General features: G+C 31.7%; 1 protein-coding gene across 1 annotated transcript; it reads left to right on the forward strand.

Annotated features, from left to right (window-relative positions):
- Positions 1–768: 768 nt before the first annotated feature.
- Positions 769–16,938, forward strand: LOC108913895. The gene is made up of 4 exons (XM_023455561.1): positions 769–833; positions 10,805–11,553; positions 12,481–14,096; positions 15,893–16,938. The coding sequence occupies exons 1-4, from the start codon at positions 769–771 to the stop codon at positions 16,784–16,786; spliced, it is 3,324 nt and encodes a 1,107-aa protein (XP_023311329.1). The 3' UTR covers positions 16,787–16,938.
- Positions 16,939–21,035: the final 4,097 nt, after the last annotated feature.

Genomic DNA, 21,035 nt, shown 5'->3' on the forward strand with positions numbered 1-21,035 from the left:
GAAACGAAAGTCCAGTTCATATGAGACATACATTATTAATTAGCAAAGATATGGTAATTGACTATACATTCGATACTTTCACTAACTTTGGCATTTACTTCATTAGCAAAGAAAGTTTTTAGAAAATATTGAAAACAGGCATGTGTGTTGTAAATATTAATTTACTGGTATTTGCCTCGTTCTGTTAGTAGATAACAGAAAAAACAATTCAGTCGACTCGATTAATTAATGAAAGCACAGTTCTCTACCTCTACGAACAGTAGATTTATCGTCTACAACAGAACACGCAGTTACGTCTTGCACGAATCATATGTAGGTAACGTTTCTTTTAGCGCCAAATAGGAAAGGAGATACTTAAGTCAGAACTGTACTTTTCGTTGTCGCGTGAAACAAACTGACATTAGTTTAGCAAACAAACGATTGTTTTCGTGCTAAACCCGTTGCTCGATCACGTAATAAGCCGAACGAAGATAGTTTTAGATCTCACCATTGTTATGTGTCGTTAAACTGCAGTTTTCGTTAGAAATATCCTGCGAACATTCTTCGGCCACAACACTCCTCAGCACTAACACCACCGCATATCCTAAAAAGATCACTAAATATTTACGTGTCATTGTACGTCAGTGCACTGAGACACTATCACTGTAATCCACTGCAGTCTCTGTAGATGGCAACAACGAAAAAATAGCGCACCATGTAGTTCACATAACTGAGGTTGTAAATTTTATTATGTGACTTCAACGACGGTCAGCGGACTCAATCTGAGGCATGTCTGTGGCCTCCGGTTCACCATCGCCATCCTGCGCCTTCTACCTATCCGTAGTGGGGCTCAGGTAAGTTGAGGTTACGCCAGAGTCTAGTATAAAAGTATAAAACCCATTAGACAATGCGAAAACGAACTGGAATTCTTTTCGTTCAACCTACGCCGGCTCCTGATTGAATTGTCTGGCCCGAGTTTCGACAGATGGCTGGAAAAGATCGTGCAAAAATAATTATTTTATCGACGACGTTATTACCGGTTCCGGAAAATTGTGTTAAGGGTAGACGAAATTTTAGGCTGGTTTTCCCAAAGCAATAAAACGTGCTTTTGAGATAAAGGTCAACACTTATTTAATTAGCGTCGGTCTTATAAGTGGCCAATTAGTAAAGGTGTGTTCAATAACTCCACTATTATCAAATGTCCAATGTTAAATGTGGACATATTGACCTCATTTTGAGATATCGTTATAATATACACGTTTCGTACAGCCGTTTAGTTTTAGAAACCCAACACTTATAACTACCACTGATTCTGTAACCTACTACCGAAAATATTTCTTATTCAAATTTCAATTGACCACATTAAGAAAATTTCGGATAAATTTCCTTAAATTATGCGCTCATTGGAATTTTTTTCATACTTAAAGGGTATATCAATATCAAACGGATTTACTCACGTCATGAATATATGTAAATCAATTAAAAATTTTAACTCTGCACCTTACGTTGAGTAAATATTACTCTAATCTCGATATATTAGGTATTTTATATAACAACAGAGCTGTCGAGCTGTACAACACTAACCAACAAACAAAAATGTTTAAAAATGTATGTACAATCAATACGATGAATAATAGCTCACATTTATCATATTAAAGGTCAAATAGTGACCTACGTGATAATAACACACAGTCTTGTAAAATGTGTCATGAATATCCGTTACAAAAAAACATAAATATCTTATTTTTTATCAAGAAATTAAATAATTAAGTCTTTATCTTACCTTTATTTATTGCAACTAGTTCGTAATATTATTTTTTTCTCTACTTTATTGTTATCGCAGGTATTATATATTTTGTTTTTGTTTTTTATATTACAAATGTTTTTATTAAATGACTTAATTTTCTTATTTCTAAGGAACGATGTTGTCTATATAGTCCAGTCACTGAAGGCGAAAATAAAGTAAAAGCTCCCAATTTTTTCGGATAGCATGGATTTTCCTGAAAATTTGCATACAAGCTCATCTGACCCCCCACTTCAAAAGTTATATTGTCTAGATGTGTGCTTTTTTCTATTTGGGGGTGAAAACTACCCTTGTACGAAAAAAATGCGAAAATCGCAGATTTACGTATTTTAAAGATTCAATTCATGTTCAAATATGTTGGATAAAGTTCCTTTCATGTTTTTTAATATAATTTATGAAATTTAATTACTTTTCAACCCTTAAAAATCCTTAAAAACTAACCTTCCATGGCCAAAAAATTAAAAAAAAAAGTTTTTAACAGTTTAAAATATTCTTTTGGTGCATTCACAATGTATTGCATTTCTTTTGTTATTCATTAGAAAGCTTACGACTCATTACAAAGTTGCAACCCTTAAAAACCATCCCTTATAATAAAATAAAATATTATTGAAAGCTTGAGATGTTTTAATGGTATGCATATGTTGAATTATAAACTTTTTATTGGTTTTCAAATGATCTATGATATATTACAACTTTTCAGCCACCAAAAAAACCCTTATGGAAGACCTACGCCTCATAAAAAACCCTACCCCTTATAGAAAAATTTCCTAAAAATTATATGTGCCTATAACGATATAATTATTATTTTTTTTAATTTTATTGAATTTATTCTTAATATTTTTTTATTAAATTAATATCAAATAAAAAAATTTTATATACATTATAAATGGATGTATTGTACAAAATGTTTTAAAAATGGTCTGTTATTTTTTAAATGTGTATATAATAAAATATTTAATTTTCATCACTATCGTCACTATATTCAACCTCGCTTTCGTCCAAAATTGGAGGACAATTGTTACAATTATCGTCAGAACATGAACCACACGTAGGATTGCAAAAAAGTCCAACTTTTCTGCAACCACAAGTTGCGCCGCATTCTTTTTTGCAATTGCAATTATTAAAATACTTACTCAAATCAGTTCACAAGTGCTCCAAAATACACAAAGATGATGGTAATTTACCTGCTCCGAAAATTTTACCGAAAAAATGCGATTAATTTTTTTACCATAACTTTTGTAATTTTAAAGTTATAAATTTACTCAAAAAACCATTTTGTAGAGAATTTAAAGCACTTTAAGTTCTGCGATTTGCAGTTTTTTTGAACCCTTCGTTTTTTAGATTTATAAGCTAAAAGGGCTCAGGAAAGGCAGTCTTGGAGCTAACCACAGCCTCTAGGCTGTGTTCTAACGGTCAACTCAGTCAAATTTTGTCCTACAAAAATTAAAAAAAAGCAAATTGTTCAGTAAGAAAAAACCTACAATTTCTTATTCTATTATTTTTTTATAACTTGATTAATTTTTGAAATATTTTGAATAAAGGCAATTTTTTAAAAAATTGAAAAATTTTATTCTAAAGTAAATGAAATATTTTTTTAAATTTAGGCTTCTAAAATCGTTCAAATTCCCAGAACCTACTGTTAATACATAAATAAAGTAAATTGCAGAAGAAATACGTTTAATTTTTTTCCGTCAAGTCGTTAATATATACCGATTTTTTTTCTCAAAAATCAAGACAATCATTTTATTTTGATTGTAACTTCATTAGTTTTCATGCTAACGACTTTTACCACCACTCAATTTAAAGGTCTTTTCAAGAACTCCCCAATATTTACCCTACATAAGGGTTCATCATTATAATGGCCTGTAGTATGATTTAAAAATATATAGGGTTTGTTATAGCTGTTTCACATTGACAATTTATTGATCAATTAATTCATGAAGTCGCTTCATCAAGAAATTGGACAAGTGTAATGCATCAAATAACTTCATGAATTTATTCATCAAGTTCTTGACGAATTAGAGCATGTTCTAAATTTCGTCAATTTCTTCGTGAAGTTCGGAAGTACCAACCCAACAGATTTCCACCCTCAGATCAGTAATGAGGTTATGTTATTGGAATATGTAAATAATTGCGTGGCGTCATACTAGTTTTGCATTGTTTTTACTGATTTGTTACTTACAAACACTAATATTTATATAATATGTGTCAAAACGGTACCGCTGTTGTATCACTACAATTATGAGTGGAAAGGTGACATTTTTGAAATTTATTTGCTTCTATGATTCGTTGGTAGAACTGATTCATGCGTCAAAACTTGATAAAGTCTGTAGCAGTGTAAATCTACATTGTTTACCAGTAAATTCATGAATTAATTAATGAAGAACTTTCTCAATTTATTCATCAATAAATTGTCAATGTAAAACAGCTATTAGAGATATTTGTTAAAATAAAAGAGAGTGTCCTGGGTTTGTTAGTCAGTTATCATTTGAGTTCATCTGTATGTCCCATTGTCATTTTCGCCTTAATGCATAGGTCCAAAGTTTCTATAGCTGCTGTTTTTCATAGTACCCGTAATACAAAAACAAGCCAGTCTTTGGAGTTTGGATAGCTCCAATTCTACCATCATTTGATTTATTTTTGGCCACCAGATTGGAAAGCCATATATAGCCCTAAACCTTGCCACGGTCGTTCACACCATTGTACCATCCGTGGATTCACTACCTAGATTTATTCCTACTGCTGATTTGGCCGCCATTAACAACATTTTTCTCTTATTTATAGTTTTCTTGTAAATGAGCATTCCAGCCTCCTAACTCATATTCAGTCGTTTATATAAGTTTTTTTTATGAAAAGTATGAGTGTAGTTTTTTTGGGTTTACCCTCAGGATCTTGTTTCTGCATCTTTGTTCCACAATTTCAAAAGTCTATACATAAGGTCAGATATAGCGTCAACTTATTTCCCCAGTAAGACTGTATCATCCGCGTTTCCTTGGGTACAGAAAATCTATCAATTTAGTTTGTCATGGAGGTCATCTACAACCAAATCCAGCAGTAAAAGAGATAGATAGGACAGATATCTTCATAGTCCGTAGTCTCTCCAAACCTGTCAGTTTGCCGGAGCAACCACACCCTTCCACGGAGCTCTATTCGTTTGGAAGGTTCGATCAAATGTGTCTTCTAAGTCAAAAATTGCTGCCAGATCTGTAGAGAATTGATATAGAGCTGTCTTACAAGTATATCCTGTTTGACACACTGATGAGGTGTATATTTCTATGAACACCATCACTATCAAGCATCCGTGGAATATTATTAATAGATATTAATTAGATATATGTATAATTGCAAACTGGATATCTAATATTTAACTGGAACTGAAAACCCTAACGCAGAATATTTAAACCGAATAAATATAGTTGGGATAATATGACAACCAGTGAATGAATATTAAACCGTTAATACCTATTTTACAGAAATTTTAAATTACAATCGAAACAGCCAATATTTTCAAATATTGAAATATTTTCATTGTTTCACTTTTTTTACTTAGGACTCGTAAGTTACGAGTAATTTGAAACCAAATAAGTGGCAACCAAGTATACTTCAGCGTATCGAAAGTTGCCTAAAGTAGTAAAGTGAAGTAGTAGAGTAGACAACAGAGTCGTTGTTCATTTTCTAGAATTACTTTAAAAAAATCGTTATTTTTGTGAGAGAAGGATGGTACCCGAACTATCTCTTTTTCTCTCTGTCACTCCATGTAGTTAGTATTTGTCACAGACTTCTAATATATACTTAGAAGTATGTGGTATTTGCACAGCTTATAGTATTTGTTCTAATATTTCAAGTGTTACATTTTAACATTTTAAGTAACTGCATTTTGTTCCATGCTCTATAGCGCCCCGTACTTTCCTTACAGTGCTGTAGATTTGTAGCAACGAAAAAATTACTAAAAAAAACACGTTTAAAAAAACATTTGTGTTGACTATATTGATGTTCTAAGTAAAATCTGATTTTTTGGAATATTATCGGTTATGTACATTTACTAAACAAAAATTGTAATACTTATAAAATCAATTCATTTACATCGCCTTCAGTTACTGTAACATGTAACAGGATGGTACAATCGTCAACCTGATTTGTTCAAAATAAAGTTTCTTATACAGGGTAATCTGAATTTTATGCAGGAAACTTCGAGGGCAGATAGATCTCTTTCAAATAAAATGTGTTTGCCTTATAAACATAGGTCTGGAACGGCTACGTCTTAGATACACAGGGTGTTAAAGTTGTTAAAAAAAATAGATTTTTTGGTTATATCTCAGGAATCTATTAATCGATCTCAATAAAATTTGGTAATAATTTATGATAGTAGGCCTTGCATTGCTTAAAATATGAGCTCTAAAGGTATAACCAGTGGTGTACAACTGGGCAGGGATTAACTCCGTTTTTATAAAAAAAAACTACGCTACTGCATTTTTCACAAGTTATTGTAACGAATTTATATTCTAATGCACAAAATACGCAAAAAAGGTAACTTGAATTTTTTCCCTAAGATTCGCCGTTTTCAAGTTATTCATATCAATACAATCTCCTTGTGCAGACATTTCTAACCATAAATATTACAAGAATATTTATGTTTATGCTTAAAAGTAAGTCGAATTTGTAAGCACATCAACAAAATTCTTTACACTCGTTTCCACACCACCTGTGAGGTAGAGTTCCTCACGCGTTTTAGTTTCCCCTGGTAGCATAACCCACTATATTTACAAATAAGAACAACTTAAATCAAAATAATATTAAATGTGCATTTACTAAGGGCGAGGGGTAGTGAATTTTCACAATCTGCATATTTGGTCACAAGATAATCCTCATGGTATTCGGCCAAGATTTTTTCAACACGAATTTTCTGTGAACGTGTGGCTCAGAATAATTCGCAATAAAGTTTGCGAACCGTCTAAATTCCCAGTCATTTCTAAACTTTCTAGAAAACCTATTCCTTGAACCTTCTATTGAAAACCTTCTATTTGAATTATTAAAGGATGTTGCATTAAATATACAACAAATCAACTGGATACAATGGATGGTGCTCCTACGCATTCTGGGGGAATAATATAAGAATGGCTTAATAAAAATTATATGGGGCGATGGATAGGTAGACCACCAAATACCAATATCAACTATAATGGTACAGAGGGTCCAGTGTCTTGGCCAGCCAGATTGCCATATCTAAACCCCCTGGACTTCTGTTTGGGATTCTCTGAAAAGTAAAGTTTATTTTACTCCAACAGATACAAGACCACAACTACTGCAACGAATAGAAGACGGGTGTAAGGAATTAAAAGAAAACCACCACATATTATTAGCTTCAATTAATTCCATTAATAGAAGATGTCAGAAATGTATCGATGTGGGTGGTTCGCATTTTGAACAATTGTTCGTAACGTTAATTTTGTTTCTTGTTTAGTTGCTGTTGCTTGGTAAATATATTTTTATTATTATTTTGATTTAAATATCTCTTATTTGTAAAGAGTATTAGGCCTCCAGGGAAAACTAAAACACGCCAAGAACACTACCTCACAGGTGGTGTAGAAAGGAGTGTAAATAGTTTTGTTGATGTGCTTACAAATTGCACGTACTTTTAAGCATAAACATAAATATTCTTGTAATATTATGGTTAGAAGTGTCTGCCACAAGGGGTTTGTATTGGTATGAATAACTTGATAACGGCGAATGTTAGGGAAAAAATTAGTCATCTTTTCACGTATTTTGTGCGTTAGAACATAAATCAGTTACAACGACTTGTAAAAAATACAGTGGCGTAGGTTTTTTTGTAAAAAGGGTGATCCCTGTCCAGTTGTACACCACTTATTGAACCCATAAAGCTCATATTTTAGAGAACATCATACATAATCTGTACCAAATTTTATTGAGATCGGTTAATACATTCCGGAGATATAAACAAAAAATCATTTTTTTTTAACAACTTCAACACCCTGTATCTCTAAAACGGGGCTGTTCCAGACCAATGTTTATAAGGAAAACACATATTATTTTAAAGAGATCTATCTGCCCTCGAAGTTTCCTGCATAAAATTTGAACCACCCTGTATATTTGAAAATGTATTTTAATTAACTTTTTTTGACAATAGAAAAGTTCTGATTTCCATGCACTGTTAAGTATAATTTCGTTCTTACTTGTCAGGGGAAAAGGGAAAGTAAATTTCGGCCCTAATCTTTGTTAAAGGCTTAGAAAATGGAATATACTTGCTGGTACTGCGAACATAGAAAGACAAATATAAATCATTTCTATAAATTTTATCGGTGTACACTGTAGATAAACGAATATAATAATAAACAAGATACTCGACAGGTTTGAATTCAGAGGAAAGTATGTTGTCAAAACATAAAACAAAATAAAACACGTAAATTAAATTGTAACATAATGAGTTACGTTGTTAATTTTCTTCAAAAATTTATGAAATCAGTTAAAGTTGCTTAAGTTAGAGAAAGACCTTATATGCATAAAATTTAATTTACGATTAAAATTTATAAAAAAAATACTTAACAATAATTCGTGTTCACTTTTTATCTTCTAACTAACGTTAGTCCCTGCAGTTCCAGAAACATACTAGACGAAAGTTGCACCATATTCTTCTTACCAGTGGTTGGTCCACCAAATTCAAATGCCCATTGACTAGTAATATTTTTGCTTGTGTGGACCAACGACAATTGGATTAAAAATCATCAAATGTAGTTGTTCTGCTAAATATCATAAATAACTGATCCTTGATCCTTATGATGTAGAGGTATCAAAATTGTTTCGGTAATACCCCAAATGCATATTTGTAGACTATAACAGTCTAACAAAATATCTATAAGCAATATATCATATTCTGAGCAACAAAATTAAACTCGGATATAATCTACACATAACTCTAGCAGCTTTATTTCTAGTATATTATCTGTTTCACTGAATACGCCTCTGTACCCAAGCAAGCTAGACATTTACTGATAAGCAATTAATATTCGTCAAATTCGTAATCCGTCGCATTTTGCCCTTTAGTTTTTAGTTTTAGTGAAAAATTACTGTGATTGAAAGTTAATACTTCAGTGCCATAGACAGTATTTTTGCTGAGACAGTCTTGAGAAAATGTCAGACAACAGTCGTCCAAAGGTACGATCAATTCTATTTTTAGATGGCCTCGGGGAAGTACAAGATTCAGTTATCCTATAGTACTTTATACAGTATGCTTCATAACAGTATATCTTCGTTCGGGGAGGTGAATTTGCGTATGATTTTAAGTAAAAAAGTTCATATAAACATATGTCCATAAATGCTTGGTTACCATGATACAGGGAGTATCAATAAGTTTTCAGTTTTTTGGTACCTCCTAAAGTTTTTGAGATATGTGCTCAAATTTGGAACGTAGGCTAACTTAAATTACCTGCATCATTAGCCCTTCCTAATAGTTGTCACGACCCACAAAGTGGTACTTTTTCTGGGGTAGGACCTCATTTCAGCCCTGCAAACTTTCTTGCGGTACGCCACTGGTCTTTTCTAGAACAATGATTTAATTCCCTGTTCAATTTAGAAACTTTTTTGTCTCTTGTAATATTTTCGTATCTGCTGCTGTTTTCGTGCAAAAAAATAATAAATCATTTCCTGTAACTCAATTTCAAAATCCTCTACTTGTAGAGAATATTTAAAATGTTTTTTTTTTTTAATAGGTAATGCTGTTTGCATTATTATAGTTGTTAATTTGTTATTTATTCTTAACGAAGTAGTACTTAACGACTTTCTAAAACATCAACCGATGATTTTTGAAATTTCTTAATTAACCCTGTTTATTCTTTGTTATCCTGTATAATAAAATTAATAAGTACCTAATTAAAAAGTAGTAAACTCAAAACAATAATTATCGAAGTAGGTAGATGTAGTTTTTGAAAACTGAAGATCAAAATTACGAAAACAAAATATTTATTATCCGGCTAGTCGGAACCTTCTAGAGGATTTTGAAATCGGGCTTTTAATTTAGCTAGTTACAAAAAATTTTATTTTTTTGCCGCAAATACGAAGAGACAAAAAAGTTTCTAAATTGAACAAGAAATTAAACCCTTAATCTAGAAAAGACCATTGGCGTACCAGAAGAAAGATTGTTGACAAAAAAATATAATTTCATTATTATATGAAAAAGGTTTTTTTATGGGGTTTATATCAATGAAAGGGAGAAATAGTAATTTTTATTTTAAAAAATTGTATTGGTGGGTTGGAGTTAATTTTCTCTTCTTACAGTATATAAAGTCAGAATTAGTTTAGCAGAGTTTATAGTTTTCATAGCTACAGTAAAAGTACCTTATTGAAGATTTATTATAAAATTGAATATATTTTATATACAGGTAATTTTCGCAATTACCCCCTTAGTGAATGATGACGCATTTAATTTTTTTACTAGAAAACTATAGATTTTATCGAAAAATTACAAGAGGTAAAAAAGTTGCGCAATAAATCAGTGTTCCAAACAAATATTTTTAAATACATAATTTGCTTCATATAAAAAATTTCCAATAAAATATTGCAATGAGGTTGACTGTTTCAGTCCTTTATAAAATACGCCAATGAAAATATGTACATATGAAATTCAGATATATCTCTAACAAAAACACTGGGTAATCAACTAATGACGGAATCTACTATATCTTCTTCATTTTGTACATTCACTTCAGAAGGATGACTAGATGAACGTACATTTTCTAAACATTAAATGTGATTGTTATTGCATCGAATTTTATGAAGCTTTAACGTTTTTGAAATATTAAAAAAATATATGTTTTCTTGTTTAAAACATTTAAAGTTTATATAGGGTGTTCAACTGAGGCGGATTCTTCCATGTTTTAAGCACTTTGGTTTAGTAAGAGATATTGTTAGGTACGCCTTGTGTGAAGGCAATCTCGTAAGAAGTTATTGTATGTATAGGTACAAAATTTTTCTTTTTCTGGTCGCTTTTGATGGCATTTTGTTTCAGAGATCAAAAAAGAAAGATGAGTCAGGAATACATGGAAAGCATTATGAGAGGAGGATGCTTGCTCTGATCGCATTGAAATGTCTTTTAGACGAAGACATAAAAGATTTCTGGATTCTTTCCAATCCACAGGACGTGATCAAATTCGACGACTTAATTCTTTTGACCGAACACCGCAGTGGTGACAAAAAATTGTTCATGATCCAGATAAAGCACAAAGACGAGGAGAAAAAGCGTCCCATAGTAGCAGAAAAACTAGACGGAACTAACAAGAATCTGGGCTTGAAGTTGTATGAAAAAGCTTTTTTCAAAATCATGCAGGACAAAGATTTTTTTGACATGCACGAAATTTCTAGCAATACGGAAAAGTTTTTCATAATTTTTAATAACTGTAAGGTTAATCAAGACAGAGGAACTGACAATATTGATTTTTGTTCAGCAAACTCTTTCAAATTTATTAACACTTCATCGAATCCAACAAGTACATTAAGAATTACTAACAAAAGTGGAAAATATGATCAAAACTTTATAGATCAATTTTATTTCTACGCAGAACAATTGGACCATGAGGCAATAAATAATGAAATCGGACGTTTGTTGGAAATAAATGATGACACTGTTAAAGTTATAATAGACTTTTTTTATACATGGGTGGAACATAAAGATGATTGCTTCAGGATGTGGAAGCTTGACGTGAAGGCGAATTTATTGAAAGTACTTATGGGAGATTATGTTCCACCGCGCTGCCTTGACGGTATTAACGAGTCTGTTCTAAATAATATGATAAGCAAATTCGATGTTACAATAATCGCTAAAGAAAATTCTTCTGTATTGGTGTGGAACGAAATTTTCCTTGAAATAAAACGTTTCTGTAATGATCCAGATGTTACCTGGGATAAAATTGTGTCGAAACAAGTCGAAGAAAAATTGTCTTTATTTATTACAAATAGCGGGACTTTATTAATAAACAGTGGAAGTATCACCAAACGTCTCCTGTATATATTTTTGATTGTACAACGCAAAGTACCTTTTTTCATTAAATCAACCAACAGATTATTTGTCAGTTTTAAAGGTAGATTACAGCGTGTACTAGATATATATTCTGTAATTTTTAATGAATACGAAGATACGCTAAGCTTTGTTGGTGACACAAAAGTATTTCAAAATCTTACTGATATTGAAGAGGAAGTATATTTCAAACATTCGAAGAAACTAGAAATTTCATTTCAAGGTAAAACCGATATTGATTTATATAGTTTGCTTGAAAATTATAGCTCAGTAAAACAACAAATATCGGTAGATAATTACATTGAACTGTTGCAAAAAGTATGTATTATTGGTGAACCAAATGACCTTCCCTCCTATTATATCAATCGCCGGATGAATGTTCCGGTACTGAAAAATGAACTTCTTGGAGAGGATGAATTTATGTTCTTCATTTTTAATTTCCCCAGATCAGCAAAAATTAAAATCCGTAGAAGCGTGTCTCTGGAATATTACGAATCATTTCAAAAGTTTTATGAAGATTTCGGACCCCCACAGAACATCATAACAACATGTAAGGAATTTAATAATGGCTATTTGAAACGAATAGAACAAGTTTCAAAAAATCGTGTATACTATGCACTTAAATATATAAGCAAGAGTTATTTTTTACTAATGCATACAAATGGGTCTATAGAGATGTTGAGGGAATATTTGAACTATGATTATAAAAGGGACACGGAACTCACTGAGATGTGCAGAAATTCCAAAGTTAATATAGTTTGTAATGACGCAGGTATGGGAAAATCAACATTTTTGAATTTTATTCATTCGAAATTTTCGCCTGAAGAGTGGGTAATTAACATAGACTTAAAAAAACATGGCGCCGCAATTAAAAAATTTAAGACTGCCGATGAACTAATCAACTTTTCTTATGAATGTCATACAGAAAAATTAAATGAGGCTTTCCATCGTTTTTTTAAACCACTTTATAAGAACTTTCAGCATAGAATCATATGGTTGATAGATGACTATGAAGAAATTAACGAAACAGATTTATTAGAGCTATTTAAATTAGCCACCAAACAAGGATTTAGAATCTGGATTGTTGCTAGGCCCAATTTGAAACAGGAATTTGAGAACGCTTTTGGCGCGTTCTCTATGGAGCTTACAGAATTTAACAAGAAAGATCAAGAAATGTTCATAAGGAAGTATTTAAGGCAAAAAGACAAAAATGAGGAATACATTAATACTACAATGGAAGCTATTGACAGCATAAGGAACTTGCTCGAAGATTCTTTTGTAGGAACATGTCAACAAACCATGATGCTAACTGAAATTTTTTTGAATCATGAGCATAACTTGAAAGAACAGGACTGGCACATCCACGACATATATGAAAAATTTATAAAACTAAAAGTTAGTGATAATTTGTACATCAGAACTATATCTAAGCTAGCTTTAAAAGCTTTCTTCACAGATAATGCCCTAAAGTTGACTTTTGATTTAGAAGAATTCAATGAAGATGTTCAGGTTTTTAAAAATAATTATCCGAAAGATTTTTTTATTACAGGATTTAGCGAAAACGATGTTCCAATTTTTAGCCATAGAACATATGCTGAATTCTTGGCCGCTCGTTGGCTCTTGCATACGGTGGAAAAGCAGCTGAAAGGACAAACTCTTTTCAATGTAACCCATATTCTTGAAACGTTATTTTTGAAGGAACTTCTCGGTATCCGTCTATTTTTCGACAACATGCTGACTAAGAATTTGCCACTTCATTCTGCTATTCTCAACAAAGAAGAAGATAAAATCGAAACATTCATTAATCAACCCAGTTATTTTATAAAGACTGATTTACTTGGAAGGAACATATTCCATTTATTATCTGGTTATGGCAGTTACTTTGATATTGGAATTACGCCAAAAAATGAAGAGTTCGTGAGAAACTTAGATATACACTCCGAAATAGTTCGAAATGGTGAAGATATTTTGCTGAAACCTTTAGAATCGGTGAAACCTGATCAAGCAAAAGCAAATGTATATCAATATTTGTCAAAAATTTCTTTCTTTGGCATAATAATAGATATTTTAAAAGTTGACGCTCTACTTAAATTGAACCCTATTGATTATGCGTTGCTCTCAGGATCACTCTTGGAACTAGATGCATTACTTCATACAAGAAATATAATTACAGAATCATCATTATCTCTGATAGAACAAAGGAAATATTATTTGCTATATCATAGCATACAAAATAACTACAAAAATATACTTACTACATTGGACGTAAAGGGTTCAAATAATATAAAGGTGAAAATATCTTTAATGGCTTACAGTACATAGTATACATTCTACAGATTTATATGAGGATATTTAAAAAAATACAACGCCATCTTCAATTTGTCTTTTATAATTCACTATGCATTGCGTGCCTTTTTGACAATGTTATAGAGAAATCCTTAGACATTCGAAAGAAATATAATATACAGAATATCCAATGAAAATGTATACTTGATCATCTGATTTATTTAACCAATACCTTAACTAACATACATATGATCTTTTTTCATACAATGTATTCCCTTTTTAAACGTACTAACTTTGACTGTTCATAGGAGACATGATTTTGAACGAAGAATTTCAGGTAAACATTGATCGAATTTAAGTGTTTGACCTGTTTTATGATAATAAAAAAGAGAAAGTAATAACAAAACCAAATTGGATATAACTTGTAGCGATGTAATGTCCTTTAAGAATGAGACAAATGATTCGCTATAACCACTAGTGGCATGGTAGACGAGTTTTAACCAGGATTTCAAACGAAAAATTATCATAAAATAAAAGGTTCCTGAGTAAACGGCATCCAATCCTTTTAGTGCACATACAAATTTCACAAGATTTTAGTTGATCAGACAGATCTGGTAGGAGATGAACTTGTTTGTTGATCAATAGTTATCAAGTAACACAAATAAATAATTGTTAATAGGTACCAGAAGAACTTTGAACATCTACTTGAAGTTCTCTTTACTACTATATTCATCGGTTGTTACTGTTTTATTTTAATTAATTCCTGTTTTCTACTTAGCAGCACCTTAACAAATTTATCTTTGTAAAAATTGTAATAAACATTTTCCGTTTCAACTAAAATTCTGTGTAATCTGTATGTGCACTGAAAGTAATTCACGCCATTTACTCAGGTCTCTTTAATTCTATCGCAATTTTGCAAAAACAGATTTTCGTTGGAAACTGATTAGCGATTCGAAAAATATCATAAAAAATTTCAAAGAACCTATGTGCGTAGAAATTCTGTTTAAAAAAATTGGCACTGAATACCCGTCTATTACGCCACTGGCAATTGCAGTAAAATTGTTTCGAAATACCCTCATATATTTCGTTGTACTTACACAGGCACACACAATAAAGTGTTCTATTCTACGGATCGCATCCATTATGTCACCCTATGTACTTGGACCCACAGAAACCGAATCTGGAATGCTCCGTCACCCTCTAGGTTTTTACACTGCTGAAACCACCTTTAAAAACAACGAAAACTCAGTGGCTGTTTCTCGTTTCCTGCAAAGAAGTGGTATAGATTTATAATTTAGTCGATATGTGATACTTAGATCGATAATTGGTGCTTAGATCGGTATTTGGTGCTTCGATCGTACTGTGTGCAGTGTTTGTGGATCCATAAACTGTTAAATAAGCTCGTATCACTAATTTGTTTGCTGCTTAGCGTGATCGAATTTCGCAATCTCCGGATTGCAAATTTGTGATTTGAGTTTGTGACCTGAATTTGACGAATGCAGATTTTTATCGATTTTTATATTTTAAAGGTACTTTTCTGACAGAAAGGATACAAGGGTTGATTGGGTCTTAGGATACCCAAATTATGCAATACGACGCATTGACTTGTACTCAAGGAAAAACCTACTGGATGGTCATAAAAGTAACCAAAACCTTCTGGTTTTGGCCGCTTTTATGGATGTCAGAGATTTATGGAAATCCAAATACGCAGGATGACATAGGTCTCATCCGTGGAATAGACCAAGTGTTTATTTTGTATGCCTGTGTTAATAGAATGCTTTAATCCGTTCATATTTTAGATTGGACATTCTAAAATGAGTTTACTCCACTTGGCAGTTACTGCGAAGAACCTAGAAGCTGTAAAGAAACTAACAAACGAGTACTGCTTAGATGACTGGGGAGTGGACGAAAAAGGAAACACACCATTACATATTGCCTGCAACCAAAGAGATGATTCGCTTCTAAACTACTTCTTTAATGAAGAAGACATTGGCGTAGATTTTCTGAACAAAAAGAATTTGGAAGGCCAAAGTCATTTACATATTCTCGCACGTCGAGGCCACGTGAAGTGCATTAAAAGAATCATTAAAGCTTTTCCCGAAATTAACATTGATTCCGTGTGTTCTAATGGTAACACACCTTTCATCATGAGTATTATATTTAATAACATCCAAGTTGCTATAATTTTACGGTCTTACCGAGCTAACGTTTTACACAGAAACAATAAAAACATGACGGCTTTGCACTACGCAGCCTCAAAAGGGTTTTTCAAATGCGTAGAAAAACTTTTAGTGTGGGGTGTTAAGGTAGACGAAAAGGATGATTATGGCCTTACACCTCTGATAAAAGCTAGTTCTTGGGGCCATGCAAATATTGCTGTACTGCTTTTAAAAAATAAAGCCAAATTAAATTTATACGATAATAACAAATGTACTGCCTTACATCATGCAGTTAGGAGGAACCACATAGAAATTGTAGCGTTGTTACTAAAATATAAAGCAAATGTAAACTGTGTCAATAAAATGAAAGAAACTCCTTTAACAATTGCCTGCAAAAATAATTTTTCTAAAATAGTAAAATTGCTTTTCACACGCAATATAACTTATGGTAAAAAAAATGCGTTAAGGATATCAATTAAAGGTAATCACTTGGAATGTATTGATGTATTGTTTCAGGCAGGTATTACTCTGTAATTTTTTTATATAAGTTTGATACAGAATAAAATAATGTAAGTGATACAATATTGTGCAATTGTATGTTTAGCTATATAATTGTTAACCCTCTAAAGTCACACTAGTGCGAATTCGCACTAGTGTGACTTTAGTGTGGGCAAAAGTGTGACATAATCTAGAAATAAAGTAAACTGAAATGCAAATTTCCAATTTTTTTCACCTCATTTTACGTGTAGAATAGATTCAAACATTGTTTATTTAGTTTTTGTTAATATTTTTTTATTAATGGATTAATTGTAACATGTATCTGTCAATATTTGTGGATAATATTGTTTAAATTAACATTTTTATACAAAAGAGTGCAAAATAAACATCAATTACAGAAAAGGAGCCAAAAATCACAACTCCAAAAAATGCTTGTATTCGAGATACCAGAAAAATTGATAATATCATTTTATCAATATGGGGTATTTTTTCTTAAAAATATATACTTTGAACTTTAAAATTCTTTTTTACATTTTCTCTTATAAAAAAATTCGAAATAAAAAAAAGTCATTTTTCGAAAAATATTTTTTTCAATCGCATTTTTTATTAACAAATTATTTTTTTGTCAAACTTAATTACATCATTCGATTTCTCGTAAAATTTTGCCCCAGTTTTGATACAAATACACTGTTTTCGTTAACAAATAATGAAGACATAAAGGTTCAAAGTTGGCAAAATCCCAACTCGCACTAGTGTGACCTTTAAGGTTAAGAAAAAAAATTTAATGTAAACATTCATTTCATGTTTTCCTCTAACGTTTAAAAGAAAAGATCGAGTTTTGGGGAGGTTATACAGGGTGTTGCATCACGTGAGGGGCATGGCTTAATAGGCTTTACATCTAGTGTAAATCGCCTATAGAAATAACTTCTTGACCATTCTTTATTGAGATACAGGGTGATTTATGATTTTTGGTCAAAACTGCTTTATGTCATAACTTTGGTAGGGAATGGAATAATGGATTCATATTTGGTAGGGTTAATGCACTCACGATACTTCATGTATGCATGTATGACAGCAAAAAGAATCTAGGTCCGGACTGCAAAAATTGTTAATTTTTTGTGCAAGTCTAGAAAACAACACTCTGTATGTATTTTTTTGAAATTCCGATACGATATTCGGAAAGAGCATAAAAAAGTGATCTTAAGGACGTCTTTCTTTTTTTTGTTACACTTTGGTGGTTATTTAAATAAGCTATTGAATATACGAAACTAAGGCTTCTAAAACTAAATTACGTAAAGGACACATGATAAAAATGGTTTTGCAACTAAAATTAGCGAAGGATTAATTGAGGGTAGATTTTGTAAATAAGCATGCATATTTTAAACCTCATTTTCTTTAAATAATATGTATTCCAGGTCCGGACTGCAAAATTTTTAATTTTTTTTGTAACTCTAGAAAACATCGCCCAGTATGTATTTATTTGGTATTCCCATACGATTATCGAAAAGAACATAAAAAAGTAATCTCAGCGACATGTCTCTTTTTCTTGATGATTATTTAAAATCGCATGATAAAAACACATGACAAAAAATAAATTATAATCGTCGATTTCGATTGCCATCGATACGTTGAGCAATTGGAAACTTGGGTAAACGAGTATGAAAATGTATCGAAGTTGAGGAGGCCACTTTGAAAATTTGCAAATATATTTACAAAATTTGGTTGTTCTGTATTAAGGCATTGCTGAAATGCGGAGTTTTTTCAATTTTTTAAAGACATTTTCTGAGGCCAATATCTCCGCAACCGTAGGTATGAGAAAAAAAAATCATATGAAAAATCAATTTGTTTTGGTGTCCTCTACACGCACCTGTTCTACGTCCATTGAGTTGTGAATGACCCCGTATATCAACAAAAATTATGTCTTTGTGGAACGAACACTTGTATCGACTTCTACATTCAACGGCAATGGACAATGTACATTTTTACTAATGTGGACCTGGCTTAAGACGCGCAAATAATGTAATGTTTCGTTGATACATTTTTTATAGCTATAATGAGGGAATTTCTTAAAAAAAAAAGTAATTTTAAATCTTGCCTATATTTTTTACACAACTTTCTTTTCCAGAAGACATTTGTCTGAAAGCTGCTAGTAATTTGATATACTGTAATTTACATTTAAATTTGTTTGTGGATTGCTTCTTTTCACTATTTCATAACTACTAACGGATTCGAAAAATATTATAATTCAACATTTTTATTTCAAATCAATTTGGAACAGCGGCTTCTCTCAAAATGTTTTCTGATCTAACAATAAAGTACCTACAACAAATTTTTATTATTTTTAGTTTAATAATATTGTAGTTATTAATTATTTACTTACCTTAAGGCAAATCTATTTGCACACAAACGATATTGATAAATTTTATCGCTACAGATAAACGCAACAAACACACAAAATACATATCAGATTTGTATTGGGCACTGGACTTTTTTTAAACAAGAATATGAAATTTAATAATAAGAGACTTCGTAAAACTGTAGCTATAAATCATAAAATTCAGTTTTTTTTACTTCAAGATTTAAATGTTAAATATTTTGAAACAAGAAAACTTTTGGGGCAAAAACATGTACTAAAACTAGCCACTGACTGACTGATTAGTAAGGCACGACATTTTTAGTTCGTTTTCACTAACGTACGGCAGGATGGGTGAGGGAACACCGCCGTTCCGCTAGGAATAACAAATAAAACCGGAATCGGCAATAATCGACATTCTAACGACAGCAGTAGGTAGGTAGGTAGTATCCGGTTACGTCGCAGCGTGTCAGATATGTTTTTTGTTCTTTCGATGAAATTTTTTCTGTCTTAAAAAGTAAATACATAGGTATGTCGAAATTAAGTACTAACAAACAAGTGTTTCTCCACGCATTGCATCTTGTAGTAGAAACAATTCGTCGGTGGTACCCAAATGAGATTAATTAATAAATAGCACAGACCAAGGCAGTGTTTTTCAAATCCACGAAACGTATTCGTCAATTCCAGCAATAGTGTCCTGGCATTCCAGAACCTCCACAACCCATTCTTACACGATGGGGGACATGGTTAGCGGCATCATTTCATTATTTTAAACATTTTCAAAAAATAAAATCCGTAATTTTACAATTCGATGCCAAACAATCCGCTGCTATTCGGAAGAGCCAAATAAAATTTCAAGATAGTCGAGTTGGACACAGTTGGAGAATATTTACAACAATTACATTCCAATTGCAGATGCTATAAAAAAACTTACAAAATACTGCATTACCGTTAGATGAATCACTGCAAATGGTAGATGACATACAAACAGTGCTATATGCCAGAGAAAATTTGACAATGACTTCTCCAGATGAAGACACCTTCATAGCAATAGCTCTCCCATGGATTCATTAACTGCTTTTAGAGATTACTTCAAATATGCACCTATAACGTCATTAGATGTCGAACAACCGTTTTCGTTATATATAAGAATATTTTTTAATTGCGTAAGATGATAAAATAACCAAAAAAACTGCCTAATATCGAGACAAATAAATACCTACTTACAGACAATAATAGTCGAACATTTTACACTGTATTGCAAAATATTCTTGACGACCCATACGATTTTACATATATTTTAATTATATATATCCCAAATTTCGACCAAAACTTTCTCAACACGAAAGTTCTCTTTATTTAGACGTTATCTCCTAAGAAAACGGTATCCGTTCATTTTTACAAAAATATGGCCACTTCAATTTTCATTATCCGGCTCTGATGTAAATTAATGCAACATAAACAGCAAAAATTTGCGACTAAGTAGTCACTAGAAATACATACATATACAGGGTGTTTCAGAAAGACCTCCCGAAATACAGGGCATGATAGTACGATAAAAAAATAAGAATTTTTTGTTTTCGAGATACAGAGCGACAAAATAACATTTTTTTATATAGAATTTTTACGAAAGTTTCTAAACGGTGCGAAATATTTTTATGAAATTTGGTATTCCGGGGTTTTTAAGGATGCCAAATACGCTGGTGTAATTATTTTTTTGGATATTTTTATTAGAGGGCGTTAGTTATGCTACATTCCTATTACATTTTAAGTTCTAAATTTTTTAAGCTTAAGTTTTTTACGATTCGGTCTCCAATTTCTAATGTACAATTTTATTTTCTAAAAATAATGTACTGTTATTAGAACTTCCTAATGGGGGCGGTTTTTGAGAAAGCATGTATAAAATAAGTGACTTTTCTCAAAGTAGGCTTA

Source organism: Anoplophora glabripennis, unplaced genomic scaffold (genome assembly GCF_000390285.2).
Source record: "Anoplophora glabripennis isolate ALB-LARVAE unplaced genomic scaffold, Agla_2.0 scaffold775, whole genome shotgun sequence".
Classification (NCBI taxonomy): domain Eukaryota; kingdom Metazoa; phylum Arthropoda; class Insecta; order Coleoptera; family Cerambycidae; genus Anoplophora; species Anoplophora glabripennis.

Excerpts from the sequence above, each read along its gene's own strand:
- LOC108913895 (XM_023455561.1), top strand. The coding sequence starts at position 769 with ATGTCTGTGGCCTCCGGTTCACCATCGCCATCCTGCGCCTTCTACCTA. Across the intron at positions 834-10,804 it reads CTATCCGTAGTGGGGCTCAG|ATCAAAAAAGAAAGATGAGT; the intron begins GTAAGTTGAGGT and ends TTTGTTTCAGAG. Across the intron at positions 11,554-12,480 it reads TCCACCGCGCTGCCTTGACG|AGATGTTGAGGGAATATTTG; the intron begins GTATTAACGAGT and ends ATGGGTCTATAG.